At 39.6% G+C, this 21305-nt stretch overlaps 1 protein-coding gene across 1 annotated transcript in view; it reads left to right on the top strand.

Moving 5' to 3' along the window:
• tmem163a (transmembrane protein 163a) overlaps nucleotides 1-20677 on the top strand; it is a 55687-nt gene extending 35010 nt beyond the window's left edge. Inside the window, exons 3-8 of the mRNA XM_020089837.2 lie at nucleotides 6212-6255; nucleotides 7450-7541; nucleotides 10891-10987; nucleotides 15010-15121; nucleotides 16448-16589; nucleotides 16823-20677. Coding sequence (XP_019945396.1) covers nucleotides 6212-6255; nucleotides 7450-7541; nucleotides 10891-10987; nucleotides 15010-15121; nucleotides 16448-16589; nucleotides 16823-16883 — 548 coding nt within the window. The 3' untranslated portion in view covers nucleotides 16884-20677. The remainder of the gene's footprint in view (nucleotides 1-6211; nucleotides 6256-7449; nucleotides 7542-10890; nucleotides 10988-15009; nucleotides 15122-16447; nucleotides 16590-16822) is intronic.
• Nucleotides 20678-21305: the final 628 nt, after the last annotated feature.

Below are 21305 nucleotides of genomic sequence, written 5' to 3'. Positions count from 1 at the left end.
TCCCTTCCCTTCATCTCCATCCAGCTCTCTCACTCTTCTCTCCGGCCTTTTACTCACCTGCCTTTGCTGTTCGTCCCTTCTCATCACATATAATGTAACACCGCACAGTGCAAGAATGAAATGAGCTGCTCGTGAACCACACAACTGTGCTTCAATCACTTTGAATCCCTTCCCTCATCTTGGGATGGTTAAGTGGTTTTCCTCAGCTTCAATAAATGTGTCTATTGGGAGATTTTTTTTCGAGCACTAACACAGATGAGTCACCTCGATTAGACTTGAAGCTGAGGCTTCCTTCTCTCTCTGTCTTTTCAGCTGCTCTCTCTCCCACACTACCTCTCCGTCTCTCCTTCAGTCGTCTGTCCATCTGCTGCCCTGTCTGCCTCTTCCTTCATCTCCCACCTCCCAAAACCCTATTCTCCCCCATGATTACTTTGCTCCTTGTGATGTAATTGAGTTTTGAATCCAAGAGTTGAGCTTGTGCCCTTGAGGAACAGAGAAGGGGACATAATTACATTCCTGTTTGGCTGCAAATGATTCTGCTAATTCGATATGGACTGTTTTCATGCAGTCAGCAGCAGAGGTGGTTTGATGGATGATGGAACAGGAGGCAGTGTTACTGTGCCTGTCCGCACATAGCTGGACAAAGACTCAAATATGAGTCCAGTGTGAATAGAGAGATTTAACACATGTATATGTTCAGTGCCATCACAGTCGGTATCATTATTGCACTATAGTCACTAATAATAATGAGATATTAAGTCAAGGAAAATTTGCTTTTTTAACTGCTAAATGTAGTTTTAGGGTCCTGGGCTGAGAGGCACACACAGTTTTTAATTCACTGGGTTTAATATGCAAAGATGGCACAGTTTCTCTTTTCCTCATGACGTAGGTAAGAATAGAGCTTCATGTTCATAACAACAGAAAAATGTGTGGGACATTCAGGCGAGGGCTGTGTATGTGTAGAGCTACCAGGAGGCAGGACATGATGAATAAGTTCTGCTGTGGAAACGTATTTTGTTTACAGCACATATCATCAAAAGTTCTCGAATCTTGTTGTTTTCCCAGTTTACTCTACGTGTATGACACCTCATTTACATCCTTATTTTTCTTCTGTCTGGAGCAACTGACAATTGTGGTCTCGCATACAGCCCCTCTGGAATATTTCAACATCTAGACTTTAGCTTAGCTATAAAAATTCAGGTCACTGATTAAAACATAGTGTAGGAATAAGGTATCAACAATTAACATGACTCAAGTACATAAATATAGAATATCATTCAGTTAAAAACAAGAGAAAAGGGTTTGATTTTTGTGAAAGAGCCACACTTATCTTTGTCAGTTTGCTTGCACCAGGGCTAACATGACCTCCTGTATATGGCTGGCAGCTGTGTTCGATTGTTGAGTAAAACCCCAGAGTACCTGTGACCATTAGACCGGAGGCTCTTCAATTTCTCCTCAGAGAGGTTGATAGACCTGGAAAGAAAATGTGCTTGTTGGGCAGTTTGTTCTGTTTTCTCATTCTTCAAACAATCCTTTTTTTTAAATTAATGAAATAATTAAATGTAAAATACAGCAATTAATTAAATAACGAAGCCTAGAACCAGGTATATCTATAACAGCCACATTTTTCAACTAAGACAAACTAAGAGAAAAGGTTGGACTCAGTTGAATGCTAATATGTGTCAGAAGAATTATGTTTTGACAGATTTCTTTATTGAGTAAGTTTGGACAGCATTTGGTATGTTCTTCATGCAAGATGTTTCGTTGACTTTACACTCAAAGCTCTTATCTCAAACACTTAATTCTTATAATCTATATTTAACTCTTATGCTGCTCGATCTATCTTCGGCCAGAAGTTTGGTGGAGACAGACAGAGGAGAGAGAGCCTTGGTGTTAAGTGTTGGCTCTGGCCCAGGCTCTTACATAACTCACTGCTAATTAGGATTTAACTGCTGCCAAGTCAGAGTCATTGCTTCGGCTAAATGGTGAGCTGTGTCGCTGTTGGCAGAACATCAGAGTGGACTGTGGGGAACGTGAAGAAGAAAGGAATAGCACAGAAACAGACAAAAGGGAACTTCACGGCCACTTGTGTGTGACGGCCGAACGGCAAGATCATTTGATTAGGTTAGGATTATTGTTATGCTTTCTCATAGTGGATAAAGAAGTGAAACAAAGGCAGAGAACTGACAGCTGTTTGAAAACACTTATGTACGATGTATGGGACTGAGTGTTTCTTGTGCTTTTGCTCTTCGTGCACCATCTCATCTTCCTCTTCTCCTCCCTCAACCCCATTGATCTTCACACTGCATCCATTTCTTTCCTCCTCTGTACCTATTGACATTATGCAGCTCCACGTCTTTACCCATATCTGCGGTTGTTTTACAACTTTCGCTAAAAAGCCAGCAGGGTGAGATGGTGTAAACAGAGGTAAATAACAAAACTTATTTTCATTCCCTGCTGGGATTAAACTTTGTTTTTATTAGTTTGCTGTGAATAAGCTGACTTGGATAATGTCATCGATTAATGGGAACACACTTTTACAAACCTGAGAGGATCAGATGCTGTGCATGTATTGCCCCCTTCAAGGATTGCCACTAGCGACTGAAAGGATGGCATGATAAAGTGGCCAGAAGTATCATACGGATATATTTAATTATTTTGTGCTGCCCCTTGGAGAAGATGGGGCCATTATGAAAAATTACAACATCACTGAAGCCTTCTAGAACCTTCACAGTGGATAAGTGGGCCATGCCTGCTTTTCCTGATCCCTGTAATTCCTTTACATTTCCTCCAGATCCTTGGGTTTTTTTCCCTTTTCCTCCCCTCCCACTCGACTTACACCTCCTTCTCCTCCGCTTCCTTCCCTCTTTTTTCCACTCGTCTTGTTAGTAGCGGTCATGCACACTTGCCTCCCTGATTAACTAACAACCCAAAGGATGTTGCTCAGAATAATGTCTCCTCTCCCTGTGAGAGGCATCGATTTGCTGAGAGCGAACTGCCCGAAACGTATATTTTCGAGAGAAGAATCTTTGGCTTGATGACCTTGTGTATAAAAAACTATACTTAGGTTCTTTTTTATGACATGCTAAAGTTGGGGGAGACATGATGTGAATGAAAGTAGAAACACGCCCAAGGTGGTGATGTAGCAGAGGAGAAATAACTGCTTCCTAAATGAGTATCTCGATGACAGACAGAGAGAGGGGACATCTGTTCTCTATGGCACTGAACTCTCACACACACACACACACAGCTATGTTTGAATATAAGTACTGTATGTCTAGCTGTGAACATGTGTGTGTGCACAAACTGCTTCACTGAGTAAAGTGTTGATTAACATTCTAGCTGAGTCACTTCATTGCTTCTGAATCCAGAGATGCAGATAAATTATTGATTACATAGCACAGAAGATTTGGAATCCTATGTGTGCTTGAGAAGTGATATCACAGTTTATCTGATGAAACCTACAAAACTAGGTTAAACCCACAACAGTTTACGGGTCAGTGCTTCTCAGGCAGCGGGTTTCGTCTCTGAACTCTTATGAATCAGAGCCTCTCCTGGAATGTAGACGGTCACACACAGAGGCTTTATGCATCTACGAGCCAATTATCACAGGTCACAACCTACCATGTTACTGCATGTTACACACAGAGCATGTGGGGTTGAAGGAAGAAAGAAATGTGGGGAGGAAATACTGCTAAACTTCAAAGATTATATACCGTCATTTTTTCAAACAGTATATTGGCTTGGCTCCTGTAGCAAATGGGAAATCCTGGAGAAGGGTGTCCTTGAGCAATAAGCATTAAAAGATTTGTCTGCAGCTTTATGTTATCTGTGGTTTATCATGTATGTTCTTTCAATTTCAAAGATCTCTGTCTGTGTGTATGTGGAACACATGTGTATGTGAACCATTTTGTCGTCATCACACTTGGCATGTGCATTGTTAAGGGTTGAAGGAAGTGCAGTGTTGAATTTGCTGCGATCTTGACACACAATATGTTCAATATTAATAACCTTTGGATAAACAGGCGACCAGCACTCTGTAGCTATGGCAGCTGGGACCCAACGTTACATGACTTTGTTGTTTACGACAACAGCAACAACAGTTGGGGAATCTTTTTTTTTTTACTGAGTCGAGCTTCACTGAACTTTGAATAAACAGGGGAATTCTCTTTGTGCAGCAGCGGTGGTACAGCTTCAGGGTTCTACCAACTGAATTCAGCCACTGCACTATAGTCATCCAGAAAGAAGAGATCTTCACCAATCTAATGGTCTCAAGCCAAAGAATTGATGCCTGTGCAAGTAAAGCATGACTATTGAGGTTTGTTATATGCACAAAGCAGAATGCGACCCGATATGGCTTCGTTATTAAATATTTGCAAATCTGACAAGCTTACGAGCCTCTTACAGCTTAATTTGACAAAAATGGACAGAAGAAAATAGGCTAAAGCATCATGACATGACATGCAGAAGAGTGAGAGGCGGCACCCTGTTTTGATTTGCCTGTATCTGGTTCTTGAGTATATATGACATCAACCACGCTCTCCTCTTGGTTCCGTTTCTGGACAGTCCAGATGGGTCAGAGTTCTCCAGAGACTCTGTGTGTGGGAGACAGAGAGCGAGCTCGTACGTGAGAGAAAAGACAATCGAGAGGGTTAGAGAAGAGAGGGAGACTCTGGGTGACGGTGTCAGAGTTAAAGACACAGAGACAGCATATGTGTGTGTGTTTCCAGTGTGCATTTATTAAGTATTCATCAGTACCCGGCAAAATGCTGTGTCACTCAGTTTCTGGCACTGTCACATAGAAAAGTGTTACCAGAATAAATTAAGACAAAGCAGCCAATAAGTCTGACTCCCAAGGATGTGGTGAGAGACAGTGAGACGGGAAGAAAGAAAGAGATCCGTGTCAAATGAATTTTGAATCTGTCAGTCGCAGAGAAAAGGGACATCAGGAGAAAAAGATTGAGATGACAAAGACAAAGAACGAGCGGGGCGATGAAAGCTCGGTTTATTTCAAACCAAGTTCCAGCTTGCCCTCAAATCTCCTGTTACTATGGTGATTTAACTGCCGATATGGTGTCCCCCGAGACTCTTTCCTGAAAACATGGGGGTGAGAGAGAGAGAAAGAGAGACAAAAAGAGAGAAACACAAGGACGGACAGAAGGGCAAAATAGCGGGTGGGACAGAGGACTGCTCTGCTACAAATGTACAGTCCCCGTTTACCCCGTTCATGTAACCACTGTGCATCCAGCCAGCGTCACTGGAGCCTTCAGATGGTTGTTACTGAACGTTTTAATTGTATAACAAACCAAACCTCTACAAAATGCCATAATTGTGCTATAATTCATACAGTAATATAATTCATAAAGTAATATAATTCCATCTGGACTATCACTCAGTTAGATGCTGTTTTTTATGGGCCTGAGCTTATTTAGCTAAAAAATAATCAAGCCTTTTAGTCTGTATAGAACAACAACATCTAAAACCTCAATGCAAACGAAAATGTGAATGTGATGAAGAAACATACAGAATTAAAGAAGCACCAATATTTGTAAGATGTATCAATGACTGTCTAATTTGTAAGGTGCTGTGATTGAGAATTATCACACAACTCTTCTGCAGTTTTCCTCAGCTCCACAGAGTATTATTTAAACTCATCCCTCAATATTTTGGTTTAACTGGCTGCAACAACATCGTGGTTCACCACTGTAATCAGCCTTGTTGTTTACGGATGCAATAGGCAGCTATTTAAAAAGAGAAAGTTAAAATATAGTGTTTAGGTAGCAGCTGCAGAGCCTGACAGTGTCTTCATTAGTTGGTGGAGACCAAATTAGAGCTACAGCGAGTGAATATTGGACTTGCATGTCTTTGGGCTTTGAACAATGAAGAATGAATGGGGGAAGATCTCCTACCTGTACACTGTTTGAGAGTTTAACTGTCTTCCTTTATAAGCATGTGTTATATATATATACAGTATATACACACATACACACACATATACACACATACAAACACACACTATTATACTATTCAATACTATTTTCATCTGTTAAAAAATACTCAAATCTATATTACTGTATCTTGATAACCATACTCGCAGAAACTGTTTTCTCTACACAATATATTGTCAAACCTTCCTTTGTATATATGTCATGTTGTTTCTCATCAGTTACTGTTATAACTAACAGATCTCTCTCTCTGTGTCTCTCTACAGCTGTATCATTCATGAGACACAGCGCGTCAGCCTTTGGATTTGCCGTGAGTTCCACCTTCTTTCTTCCCTCCATTTCCATTGATCAATTAGTCATAACTTGGGTCCCGGTGATTTATTAATGAATTCCACTATCCAAAGTGTTATTGGTCTCTTTGTCTCCAAGGTAACAGGGCAGAGATTGTGCGTAGAGCTCAGGTTGAATGTCAAACTGCTGTTTGTGTTTCCTAAAGAGATTTGCTGCCCTTTACCAAAATAAAGCCTTTCACCACCTCTTTCAGGAAGTGACTTGAGAGTGTTAAAGAAATAATAAGAGAAAATCATCCACACCCAGGGCTAGTGAGAAAAATGTGATTAGCATAACGTGATTGAAAAATAATGAACTGTAATCTGCAGTGCAAGCTATCTCTTTATTAAAGAGCAGATTTTAATTAGAAAGTGCTTGGCTGTTTATGTTGGTTTTAATAAAGTAGCAATAATACAGTGCAGAGGGGTGTGATCACAGCAACTCATAGGTATCTTTGTACAATAATGTTAAAAATTGGCTTTTACGGGTACATTATGTGATGATGAAGATAATGATAAGGCTGTTTTTTTTTTTTTATTTTGTTCTCTTTGAGCAAAGATACTGTTAAATGTACTTTTTAAGCAGCAATTATGTATTTATTTCCATTTCTTTATTCAAGAGCTTGGTCTTTCATTTTGAGAGCAGAATGTGTTGATATTTCTTTTAGGAATTGTCCCTCCATTGTGGGCGTGGTAGCTAAGTGTGTGGATTTAGCCATGGAGGAGTAACCACCTAGTATATGGGACCCTAAAAAAAGTAAAGCCAATGCGCCCACAGTGAATTGTGTAAAGTGATTTCATGTGTCGTTTGGCGAATATTGACAAGCACAAAAGAAATCGAGGGCTGAAGCTGGAGCATAGGAAATCTGTCAACAAAATATCTGAGTGCAAGCCCACAGTTTGAGCACAAGCAGAGCAAATCTAAGCACAAGCAGAGACTATTTTATGGCAGGCACAGGTTTTGAGTGAAAGCATTCCAAAATCTGGGTCAAATCAGTAAGTCTCGCTCTCTCGCTAAAAGACCATGCTCTTGATAAAGATAGGACATTTTCAAAACCATATTGAGTGTTATTGAAAAAAAGTCGTGTTCCTTCTATGCAAAGATGTTAACTTACTGTGATGCTTTTAGCTTCCCTCTTTTCCCCTTAGTTACTTGATTTCTTCTTCTTTTGTAGTTCGATGCCTCACTGGACGTCATGTCATCATTCATTGTCCTCTGGCGCTACAGCAATGCAGCAGCAGTGCACTCTGCACACAGAGAGTACATGTGAGTACAGAACACAGCACTGAACTTGATGAATGTTAATGAGGTTAATGATGAATCTGTTAAGGTTCGGGACTGACTGGACTATGAGTGCAAACCAGGAAGCAAAGACAGGATGAGGTTTTAAGGTGTTTCATATAAAACAATGGGATCCAAACGGAGGCAGGTAGGGAGGCAGGTGAACCTTAACACTGGGAGAACAGGCTGCAAACTAGGGCAGAAGGAGAATACCAAACCTCAGAATGCAGAGACAGTGGCTGTCTTAAGGGGTAAACACGTTTTTAATCGTTGCTTCAGTTTCTAAGAGTAGATTGAGGCAAAGCAGCTCAGGTGTTAAGGTGAGTTGGAGGAGGTAGCAGGAAGCCATGTACAGCCAGACACACAAGGACCAAAGGGGAACAAACAACACCCAAGAAGAAAGGGGAAATAGGGCAGGAAACAAAAGTGAAACTAGGAAACCAAATCTGCTTTAATGGGAAAGTTCTGATTTTCACAGTTTGTATTTTTCTCTTCACCAATCTATCAGTTACTTCTTGTATGTTTTGCCTACAAAATGATTCAAGGTCCAAATCTTTTTTTCAAAGACCATGAAACAACAAGGGTTGATTAAATTGATAATGATGTGAATGTCGCATCTGCTGCAGGTGTTGATGATAAATAGATGTGAGGACTCTCCTGGAGGAGTGTGCATCGTTCAATTCCCTCAATTGTTGTTTTGATGATGGTGACTTAATTTCACTTTATGTTTTCATATCAAGAAATGCTGGATGTGTTACTGGCATTTATACACTTCAAGTTATTTACCAAGCCCTGTCGATTTAGTCTTTAGTCTTTTCAGTTGTTTAAGGCAAATACCCGGAGCTCAGAAAGAAAGTTAACAAGCGTGTCTGTTTATTAATTTCTAATTGAACTGAGTAACTGTTATGTCAGTGTACATCTCTGCTTAACACTCGGCTTCATCGATCAGTTGTCAGGCCGGCTGCAGCTTTGGAGAGTTCATCAAGCGGCTGTCAGGTAGCTCAGAGCCTCATTCGACTCACTACAGCACCTCGGCTTGTGTCACAGATGATGAAAGATCAAGCTGCCACTCTACCATCCATTAACACACACCGACTCTCTCTCTCTTTCACAAACACACACACACACACACAAATATCCACATGTGCTGTATTTACACAAAAAAGCAGACACATATTACGTTAAATGTCAGGTTGATTATATTATATATTGTTATATATACATACAAGGACTGAGGTCATCAATCTCCCACATATCACTCATCTGTTGAAAACATAAAGAAACCAGAGGTTGGTAGATGTCAAAATTAGAAGGTTTGCATGAGAGTGGAAACCTTCTAGTTTATTTAAATTTGCCCCGCTACAGTTTCATAATGAACCAAAATATTTAAACACTTCTCTTAACATCATAAGTTATCCAAAACTTGGTGTTTTGCTCCATTACTGCATAATAAACCAGTGTGCAGGGCTGTGCATTTACTGTGCTATTTGCACACTTACATTATTGTCCACAAATGTTTTACTGCCCACTCAGACCTCATAGATTCAGCTGCAGTTGTGCACATACTCACAAGTGGCACGCAATGCAGTTCTCCCTTTCATGCGAGAACTTCTCTTTCACTATTTAGTCTACCTGTCACAGTGTTGTGCGTGAGAGCGACGTGCATGTGCAGTGCACTGGAGGTAATGAGACCAAATGATATTGTATTAAGTTATAGTACAAAGGAAGACAAATTACTCAGCAGATGTAGATGCAAAAGAGACAGAGAGATATTTACACCCATTTGAGAAAGTTGGGGCGAGCAGATGAAGAGATATGATGTTGTTGGGTGGAAAGTAAAGGGATATGTCTTTTTCCCATTATAATTTTAACTATGTGGTCTGCAGGGGTCTCCCAGTTCTTTTTTTCTTAATGCATGCATGCTTTTAGCACTTCAGAACAACAACAACAATTTCATTTGTCTTTCTAAAACTCAGTTAAAACGAAATTAAAGTGATTTTTCAAACAAGAAGAGAAGCATATTTTAGTCCAAAAAGTTGCCTTTTTCTCCCAGTGAATTTCAAGAGTTTTACTAAAACGATCAGAACCAGGGGAAGAAAGAGAGAAACATCACATCGCTGCACTTGTCAAGAAACAGAGTCTCTGTTCTGTGGTGAGATAGATGAGAGAGGGATGTTGTAATTTGGGCTCAGCAGATGTGTCAGAGGTAGAGAGAGTTTAAATGATGGAGAAAAGGACAAGGATTAAATATCCATAACTTATTCCATTGCTATAAGAACAAGAGAGTGTGCATATGAAAGCAACTTGTAGCCCCACACCCATGAACCATTCACCTTACTTTCCCATATTCATAAACAAACACCCTCATGTATTCTGACAGAAGTCTGCAAAGTTTTTTCCAGAAGTACACAGTCCCCCAGACTGGGAGTAGCCATACCATCCATTCATCCATCTTATATATAGATACTGCTTATCCTTTGCGAGAGGATCTGTAGCCAAGAGGTCAGGTACACTCTTGTCAGCGTATAACAAGGGATAAAAAACCTTCACACTCACACCCATTGTCAATTTATCACCTCCAATTTATTTAATACCCAATCTACGTGTGTTTGGACTTTGGGAGGGAGCCAGAGTATCTGGAGAAAACCCATGCTGACAGGGGGAGAACATGCAGACACAGAAGGACCTCAGCTGAACCGAGATTTGAACCGGGCACTTTCTATCTATCCTGCACAAGTTGCCAGCATATCACACTATGATATGAGCTATAAACAATTTAAAGTCTCCAATTAACCTAAACCCATTCTCTGCATCTTTGGGAAAAAAACACAAACATGCAGACATGGGAAGAACATGCAAACTACACACAGAGATTACAACCGAGAACCTTTGGTGAGGAGACAGTGCTGCACCACCTCTTTCACCCAACTTCAAATCCTTAAGTCAATTGTAGGGAAACCTTTTCAGTATAACTGATTATACCAATGCTCACACAAGGTTACACCGGCTTTATTACAAGCTGAGTGAAGATGGGGTAATAACAGTGAATTTTCTTTTTTTGTAATCGTTACTTTAATATTTCATGGATGCAGAGCAAAATCCTCCCAGAGTTTTCCGCTTTTCCAAAGTCCACTGACAGTCTCATATATAGTTCCTTTTATATCAGGTTTCTATGTATGAGCCGTTTTGGGAATTTTTTAAGATTGAAAAATGATACTGATTCAAATGAGGGAGAAAGTTTCACTGTGATCGTGTCAAAATCTTTAAGTTGCTGCTTGGCTCAACTTTGTGTAACAAACTAACGCCTGACACTTGCCCTGTCTGTCTGTTACAGAGCATGTGTAGTTCTTGGGGTCGTGTTTGTTCTCTCATCCTTGTGCATCATTGGAAAGGCCATCCATAATCTGGCAACCAGGATGCTCCCAGAAGTGGTAAGAACACACACACACACACACACAATAATGGACAGTCAGTTTTACACTGTAGTGTAATTAAATAGGTTAATTGTGAGTGGAAAGTAATGCAAATGCCATGAGCATGATGCTCCATGGTGCCGCTACATGATATATTCATTTCTCATTCAAAATTCAAAGCCATAAGTACTGTAGAGTGCACTATTAAGTGATTCCAGAAACAGCCCGAGATATTTTAAGAACTGTCTAAATATTGAGCAATACCTCGGTGAGCGAGTTGTGGTGTGTCGTGGAGGGACTGACTGAGGGCATTTTCACACCTGAAAGTCCAGAACATGGTCCGAACCAAGCTTCATGTGTTTGTGACATTGTGTACATTTGATTCGGTTAATTTTGGTTTCACATGGCATATTGGGGAGCTAATAAAAGACGCAAGTACGACATACGTATGATTTGTCATCATCCTCTGCACGGGCTGCATCTACCTATACCATTGATTGATTTATAGACCGTGTTGTCAATGTGGCTATTGTATTTGCTAACTTTTTTGAATAAAGTCACTAGAAAGAAAGCAGTCGTTCCAATTGAATGGAGGAAATCATATAAAACACAAACACCAATGCAGGTGTGTTTGAGTTCCCGGCAGCCCGCACACCACATACACACATATATAGAAACATTAAAAAGATGAATATGAGCAATAACCTTGAGTTTCACACTTAGTTTGAATCATGGCATACACATACAGCATTTATCCTTGTGAGCTCTGTGTCTTTTTTTAGCACTCTGCCGTTGCTTTTTAGACGTCAGAGTTTTTGTCTCCCTCCACCTGACTTGTTTTCCTTTTTTCCTCTTCTCCACACACACACACACACACACACACACACACACACACACACCTCTCTCGAGGTGTTAAGTAAATGAAAATAGTCTCTTCCTTCTGTTGCTGGGGCACAGCCCAGCTCTTCCATCGTCACACTGCTTGGGGAGTGCCCAGCGCATTGTTTCCAGTTCTCTACTTTGAACCCCGTTATTTGGCTTCTAAAATGTTTAACCCTCACAATCTGTCCAGTTAACTAACCAGTGAAGCCAGGCCATCAAGTAAAATCTGTAATCTGGGTTCGGGTTATCTACATCCTTGCCACAAGATGCCACCAAATAATAACAATTTCATCTCACAGAAGCATGTCTTGACAGAAAAGACAACCACTGCAACACAAATCAAGAGGAGAAGCCTGTGCCAGCATTCATGTGGATAAAGGAGATTTAGGGGAATGCATGTGGGGAGGCTTCATGTGAGATTGTTTCATTATCATACTGGACAAACTAAGTGTGGGCCCTCTTCTCTTTAAGTGTGTGTTTGCATTTTGATTGAAGCCCCTTTGACCACAAACCAAAGAGAGAGCGGAGTGAGAATGAAACTAGTGGAGAGGCAGAGGGGGGGCAGCAGCTCGTCCAGAGACTGTGTTTGATGCTCCAGTGCCATTATGTTAATAGAAACTGTGCGTGGTTGGTCTCAGAGGAGCTTCCTGACACCAGCAAGAGCCTATTACCACTGTCTGTCTCACTGACATTCCCAGACTTCCTTTCAGCAGCTTGCTACCTATTCCTATCCCTCATCTTCTCCTTTGTTACTACAATTGCTTCCTGCCAATGCTGTCTGTCCTACCTACCTCTTCATCTTTTTTTTGATAGAACACAGGTCTGTTCTTCTGCTTGGTAACACAATACAAACCTTAAAAAATCCCTATATATATAATCCCTGGGCATATAACCCAGTACATGTAATTGATCATCTATGTGTTGAGGAGCGATCTTGTCTTTTTATGTGAATTACTGTCGCTGGCAGCTTCTCAAATTTGTAGAGGCAGTGGTTTAAAGTTTAGCTTTTTCTTAAACTCTGTCTCATTTGTCCATTCGTTTCTCTTTTTTTCACTCTCCCTCCACATCCCATCTCTTTCATTGTTTCCCTCAGCTCTCTTTCATCACTCTTTCCTTAACCTCTCCCAACAAGCTCACCCTGTTTGTCTCCCCCCATTAACATGTCTATCTTTCATCTGCTTCGTCATTTTCAGACTTTTACAACAGACCTGTTGGCAGAGGTCTTCATCAGACAGCAGTCAGAGATGATTTATCATATGTGCTTAGCTCTTCTACAGAACAGAAAGAGCCCTGTGGAATATTTAAGACGAGCAGGAGAATCTGCAATCATTTCGTTCTCTGATTTCATCTCACTGATCTCGAGTAAATCCAACATCCTCACTGAAACTGCAGCACAATGCGTGGACTGTCAAGTGTTGCGATACATTGAAATATTGGCCTGTAAAATCTCATTGAGTTGACGGAGCAGTGCAGAAAATCAGGAATCCTGATTCGGGTCACGTCCTGGGTTTCTGCTCTCATGGCAGGCTGTCTGCATCCAGTAGCTGATGAAAACACAGAGAACTCAGATTGGCTCTCCTCGCCTGCTGGAGAGTGAGAGGAGGCAACACGTACTGATGCTACAAGCAGATACACACATGCTGTGACACAGTGATTAAACTCAGGTCTTGACGTCAATGAGATTCCCTCAATAAACATTGTAAATGAGGGATCACCTGTGAGGGAAACCTGTCTTTCCACTCTCGGTCTAATGGTAACGAACAGCACAAACACTGGAGAGTAGTTGAAGAAATTACATCAAATTAAAGGCATGGTTATATCAGCTTATGTCCCAACTGTGAAAATAAAACAGCCTAACAAACACAACCCTGCAAATTAGTGGACAGTACATTATTTTACATCTCAGACATTTCAGCTTAGATGTAATATCACTATCAAATTTAGATTTAATATATTTTTATATAAGCAGAAATAACTGAAGCCCTGTTGACTTGTGTGCTTTCAGTATCTGAGCAGCAGCAGCTTTACAAACTGTGGTTTGATGCATTTCTTCACAATACAAATACAGAGTGCAAGTTTTTAATGAATGTGCAGATGCTTGGCAGACAAAAGTTTATTTCAGGCAGACGTGCAAAAGCTTTTTTACATCCACTTTAGTCATGCTGGAGCACATCACTGCACTGCTGCACTGGCACGTCATTACTATTTGAACAGCACATCATATTATTTGTGCAAATACAAACTCCAGTACAGACAGCTGTGTTGTCACAAGGAAAATACAACAGATTTCACCAAAAACCTGATTCCAAGGTCATCAATAATGAACTAAAATGCAATAAATTTAGATCAAGTGTGTGTCAACACTGTGTCAGTTATTAATGTTGTTGATTGATATATGATTAATTGGCAACTGTCTTTATAACCAATTCATGATTTGAGACATTTTCTGGCTTTCTTCATATATGGTGCTAAGATATCAACCTACTTTTCATTCACCCACACAGTCCAACTAGTCCTCCAAAAATAGAAAGAATTGATTGTTGGCCCAACCCTCGGATATGATCTGCAATCGGTGTCCCAGACCTTTGTTGTTATGGTAACTATAATAAACATGTGGTTAAGTTTGTGGAATGGTCACAATTTGTTTAAGTTTAGGTATAAAAACTACTTAAGTGCAGTTGCTTTTTGCAAAGAGAAGTTCAGATTGAAAAAATACAGGTTATCAGCAGAATGGAGGATTTCCAATTACTGAACACTAAAACTGGTTGGAAGGTTGGAGGTTGAATTATATAGCACATGTTTTTTTTCCTTTCTTCTCTCCTCCATGTCTGTCTCCCTCCCCCACTGTTTCACTAATTAAATGTGAAAGGGTGAAACTTCTGGGTCATGCGTTGGTTTTTGCTGAGCCTGTTTAAGACTTAAGCTGACAACACTACACCCTCGCTGCACTTTGAGGCATCATCATCTGTATGTCCTTGTGTTGACACAGCAAGTCAAGCCTGTATATTTTATTAATGGGTGAAGCTGACAAAAGCTTTGTGGGTCATTCAGTCTTGCTGATAATGATTGTTTGCTTTGTTGTGCTCTTTGTTTTGCTTCCTTCCTTATAATTCGACATGTGTATTTCATGCACTTTCTCTCCTCCTGTCTTTCTACAGGATGACTTCCTCTTCAGTGTGTCCATAGTGAGCGGGTTCTCCTGTACTTTGCTGGCCGTGATCAAGTTCATGCTGGGGAGAGTGCTGACTAGTCGGGCACTTCTCACTGATAGTAAGATGCACGCTTACACACTCATACAGAGAGCACACAGATCACTGTCATTCATCACACAGCTCATCTGGAGCAGTACTGAGGAGTACATCACTCTTTGCTTATGGGATCAGTTTTCAGTGGAGTCAACTGTGTTGGTTTTGAAAAAGAAAAGTGTTGCCTATTAATGTCCTCTCATTTTCACCGAAGAAAGGTTTCAGAGGATCTGAATGATACAGACAGATCAACATGCTAGTGTGTCGTGGAAGAGTCAAGTGCAAGGGTGAAAGTTCAAAAACAGTCTTAACAAGACATAGGTTTGTTGCACAGAAGGTCAAAAACACAGAGCATAAAGGCAGATCAAAAAACAAAGCTGAACAAACAAAAAAACCAAAGTTTGCTGTCTTGCAAAGGATCACAATAGGAATTGCTGGCATGCTAACATGAGCACTGGCAACACGAACATGGTATTTGTACCCAAACTAACAAGACACAGGTGAAACTAATAAGGGCGGGGTAAACAATTAGTGGGGCGGAAGGGAAGTAAAGTAGTCTGAAACAAGAGGCATGGGTAGGTAACAAAATAAAACAGGAAGTAACTAAAGATATGCAAAAAACAGAAAATCATATATATATATATACAGTATACATATATATATATGGTGTAAAAGCATAGACAGTATTTAAAATTCAAATGAAATTAGGTGTGAAAGGTCAGGGGCAGGATTAGGATACACTAACCTCACACAGATAAAAACAGGTGTGAAAAAGAAAGCAGTATATCAAAGAATAAAACCAAAAGAGAGTATGTGTGTTCCACGGTTTGAGTTGCTTACACAACTGAATTGAAAGAAGTAATTGGTTATCACTAGCTGCTCATAGACACAAGTAAACAAAAGCACAGCATACACATTCTCACATTCACAAACACACACTGCAATAGTCAGGTTTCAGAAGGCACAACACATCAATCCAGTAAACCTGAGGTTGCTGTTCTCAGAGCCAGGATTTATTTCCCTCAAGACTGTACACTTACTGCAGGCGAGACAATAACGCACAGTACACGCTTTCACACAAGGAGAAATGTAATTATGAAAGAACATACAGGGCAACTCAAGTACAGTCAACAATTATAGAAGTCTGTATGGACATTCATATTTAAGAGGTTTCACAAATGTTCGTCATTTGCTACCTGCATGCTACAGGTCTGTTTAAAGGACTACTGCCACCATTTGGAAATAAAACTATTTTTTCTGTGAGATTATTCATACCACTCTCATGTCTGTAACTTAGTTCTTTTGAAAGAGCAGGAATGGGCTCATATTTTCCACATTTTGTGTGTTGCAGGCTTTAACTCCATGGTTGGAGCTGTCATGGGATTTTCCATTCTGGTCAGCGCTGAAGTCTACAGGCAGCATCCTGATGTCTGGTACCTGGATGGAACCATCGGCGTTCTCATTGGACTCATCATTTTGGCATACGGTGTCAAGTAAGCGACAAACTAGCAATGGTCCTCTACATTTGTTTGACATATTTCATTGTTTCTGCCAAGTGCATTCCAGTGCCATCCTATTCTATTAATTCTATTAAAGCCAGATTTACATGTGATCTTGAGAGCTTTGTGTTAGCTTGGGTGACGAGTGCCAAAACTGGCTACAATTCTCACAAGTTGTCATTTGTGCTTTTTCACTTTCCAATGAGATCATGCTTCTGTCTCCACAGACTCCTGAAGGACATGGTGCCCCGTGTAAGGCAGACAAGGAACTATGAACGCTTTGAGTGAGAGTGTTGACCAAAAGAGCAATGCTACACACACACACACACACACACACACACCCTGACTGCCTCTTGTTCTCTTCCCTCATCTCTGTCTTTCTAGTCACTAATGCGTAACTTCTGAACAACAGATGGACGTTGCACACACATGTTCTTAAACACATGCATACAGTAAACGAACATGCCGTATTTACCGCAGATAGCACAATAATACACACACAGACATACACAAAGTCTGAGAGACTTTGAGGGAAAAGGACATGATTGAAGAACTTCTCCTGGTAAGACTTGGAAAGCCCCTTAGTTCAAGTCTTCTTTTCCACTCTTCTTCACTTTTGATCCATGAAACCATAAAAAAAAATCACTCAAAGAATGAGTAAAACACTCAAACACCAACAAGAGTAATTGTTTTTTTCGGCCTGTAAAATACAGTAGGTGCTGCTAAGATGCTGTAAACAGACATAGCTAAACTCTATGTTAAGCTGCCCACTAATTTATCAGATTATTATTGTTATTATTATTTTCAGTTATAATTAAGTACAGCGGTTCCTTTACTGAAACCCAAAAGAGAAGCAGTCAACACCTCACCAGCCTCCTCTTTTCAATGCAGCCACTATACATCGTAATTTGTTCCTGAGAGAAAGAGAGAGGGAGTGGAAAAGAGAGAGAAAGCGCCTCTGCTGAGTCGGCAGCGCTGTCTCTGAAAGGTGAAAAGCAGCGGTGTACGTGGTGAGGTCAGCCTTGGTCTAAATCCCCTGGGACTAAAATCAACAGTTGAGTCTCTCAACGACACATATTTGACTATGGCAGGAAACCTGATTGCACAAAGTTGACGTTATTTATATTGCACAACCTGCTGCACTGTACAGTGTGTGATGTGTCCAATCACAAATTAGCAACATTTCCCCAGTTGTTGCTACCAGTTTAGCTCAGTGCCCAGAAAAAAAAAATACTTAGCCACCAAATGAATTCAGGGTAATTAGCTGTTTTGTCTAAATGGCTGTAATGTATCCTCCTCACACATACATACATAGTCTTTTGATTTGTTTACATACACAAACACATACCTTGGTTAGTTATTTACTGTAATACATAATCAAAAATGTTTTACTTGAAATCTAAAGTGACATGACAAAGTTTTACCAGTTAATGGCACATGTTTTTATAAGGGTGAGATGGGAAAAAGCACATAAATATTAATATTGCTTTAAAAACCTATCAGGCTTAGATAATTAATAGATGTGAAATCACTAAAATAACATTGGCTATAATCCTGTTTGTCATTTTCTTAATGGAACACTGTACTTGATCAATTTGGGGTATTTATTACATTTATAGATATTAAGGAGGATGAAACCTAAGATGAATCTAAGCACAATAACAAAGATAAATAAACCTGTGGGAATATCATTTACACTGCATATCATTAGAAGAGATTATGTTTTCTCGCTTTGTTCTGCATGTTCCCATTGTCATCATTCTTTATCATGTGACATGAACAGAATGTTAATACAAACAACGCGCTCTGTAAATATGTTTATTACACTGTTCAGGTGCATCAGTAACGAAAGTCACAAATAGTCTTAGCGATTCAAGGCCAACATAAACAGGCTTTTTGGAGTAGACAGCTCATAGTTGCAGTATGATCTGTGTTGCATATAGTTAAAAATGTTTACTCTAGTGTGCATATACTGTAAATGTTGTTTTACATATTGCTATAGATTATTGGTGAAATGAAACGACGAGTCTTGTCTGTTTTTTGCACTGTAAGTGGAAACCTCAAATTGGGTGTAGGTGTGATCTGTCAGTGCTGTCCAAGGCTCAGCTGTGTTTTACAAATGTCTCTAATAGTTTATCACCAAGCAAATCCAGATTTTAAATGCTGAACAACAGCATGTTAAACTGAGTAAAGCCACAGAAATCCTCTATAATTCCTAGAGAAGACTTGTGGTGATTGCTGTCCTGTTGAAAGATACTTTTCTAAGAAAATCAAATATCAATGACCAATTTAATTCACAAATTGGATTTCATTAAGTTTACTGATTTTATACAAATATAACAAATTTGATAATTAGTAAAGTGATATAAATAATGCACAAATACTGTCTTATCTGCAGATATATTAGATAAGCTCATGTCTCCTCATTTTAATTTCACTAAGTGAAGGTAAACAGTTTGAGGCCTAGTTTGTTCCTGTAAATGTGAATTAATAATGCTAGTGCGCCCCCCTGTGGTCATAAACCACACGGCAAAAGAGCTCATTAGTATTCAGTGCACTGGATGGAGAGAGTTTAAATTGATCCCAGGCTGATGACAGCTACAAGGTCTTGGACAGCAACTCCGAATGGGCCTACATCCACTCTACACTGTAATTATTAATTGTGAGTTGACACACTGGGCAAGGTGCATAATTCTTGGTGTTATCTTTAGTTGCATTGTTTGAAGTATATACGCATAAGCCAGAAACTGAAGGTGTGAAGCTCACACCACTTAAACTCACCAACAGCACACTGATTGGTAATATTCCCCCCCCTCTCTTCGATGCATAGACGACAATCTTTACCATGACTTCTACAAGCAAAGCACAGTGTTTACATGCTGACACGACCACATACGGCACAGAACAAACTCATCCTAACACAGTGTCAGTATGCTTTACTGGCTCTATCATTCATATGGTAAACTGTTACGTTTGGATAAAGTGGAGACTTTCGATCTCGGTAACACAATCCTTTCTACCTCTCTTCTTGGCACTTTGCTTTATTTTCAGGCCGCTTCTCTTGTTAAGATAAATGCTACAGAAACATTAGTCTCCTCAGTCGTCTTGGAAGCTGCTGTGCTCATTGTAAATCACTGGAAAAGTACAATAGCTGAAAAAAGGAGTCAAATCTATCTGTTATCTCATAATCACAACAGTTGCATTTGTATTTCATTCATTAAACAGATGTTTTTTTCCCCTGTCCCCTGAAATGTGTCAACCCTCACTCCAGCTCACTAAGACTGTTGTATATCTGTGAAAAATGACAACTGAGCATTTATTTCTCGTTTGCACAATCCTTGAACCTCAAATCATTATTCGACGAGTGGTACAAAATATGAAATTGTATCATTTTGTTGAAATAGCTCAGAAACAGATTCTGCAGCTTTATGACCTGTGCCAAATCCCTGAAACCATACGTCCGCTCTGCTGACGTCTGTGTAAATTATAACTGTATCGATGAATGAACTGATTATCATTATTGCTCCAGAAAAGGCATCAACATCAAATCAATCATTTCACTTCATTTAATGAAATCAATTATGATAGCAATACTAAAACCACTTCTCTGTTACTATAGGCTTTGCATGGGCTTTTACAATCCCTTACCGCTATAGTGGCTACGAAAGCATTGCAGCCACACACGCACACATTCAACACACATATATGTAACTGAAGTGATAATAATTCTGACTATGTAACAGAGTCATTATTTATCTGTTTGTACAGTTATGATATCAGTGGTATTACAGATGATGTAAACGCCATTTATTTATGTAAATGAATGATTTTTCTTTGACAAATAGCAAAGTTTTATTGATTAATAAAGTTTTATCCTGCGTATTTATCAATTCTGTTGAGACATGGTGTGTTTGTAATGGAAGGTCAACCTCCAAAGGGAAATGGGGATGTATATCAATGTAATGATATCAGTTGTATTACAGATGATGTAAACACCATTTATTTATGTAAATGAATGATATTTCTTTGTCAAACAGCAAAGTTTTATTGATTAATAAAGTTTTATCCTGCTTATTCATCAATGCTGTTGAGACATGGTGTGTTTGTCATGGAAGGTCAACCTTCAAGGGGAAATGGGGATGTATATTATATAACTGGGTGACATGTAGCAATCAGCAATGAGAACAAGCACATTGAGCATCAATCCCATCACTATAGCTCAGAAGACATGGAGTTAATTATCTGTCGTGTTGATGAGGAATAGTCCAATATAGTTTAAAAAAATGAATTATAATATAATATATATCTTGTATGCACACTATTAAATGGTATTTCAGGTATCACATACTTTTGTCCCGGACATTTAAATTCACTAGATCCAGATTTTTATTTGGATCTGTACCAAATTGCACAAACTCATAAATGTCAGTCTCCTAAACATGCCTGATGGTTCACATTAAGATCCATAAATAATTCCCTGAGAAATCAATGAAAATGTTGAAAGAAGCCAGATCTCGCAATCTTAAAGAAAATGATCTGATGTCATGAAATGTAAATGTGCTCTTGATGGTTTTGCTCTCTGTGAAGAAGTTGGAAAACATTTAAGAATAATGCTGATTCACAAAGTTATATGGGAAGATTGATTCCACTGAAGTTAAAGCTACCACCAACAACAGGTTATATTAGCATAGGTTAGCACAGAGAGTGGGA

Source organism: Paralichthys olivaceus, chromosome 10 (genome assembly GCF_024713975.1).
Source record: "Paralichthys olivaceus isolate ysfri-2021 chromosome 10, ASM2471397v2, whole genome shotgun sequence".
Lineage (NCBI taxonomy): Eukaryota > Metazoa > Chordata > Actinopteri > Pleuronectiformes > Paralichthyidae > Paralichthys > Paralichthys olivaceus.
Note: the sequence above shows the minus strand (reverse complement) of the source record. Positions and strands in the feature narration are given on the sequence as shown.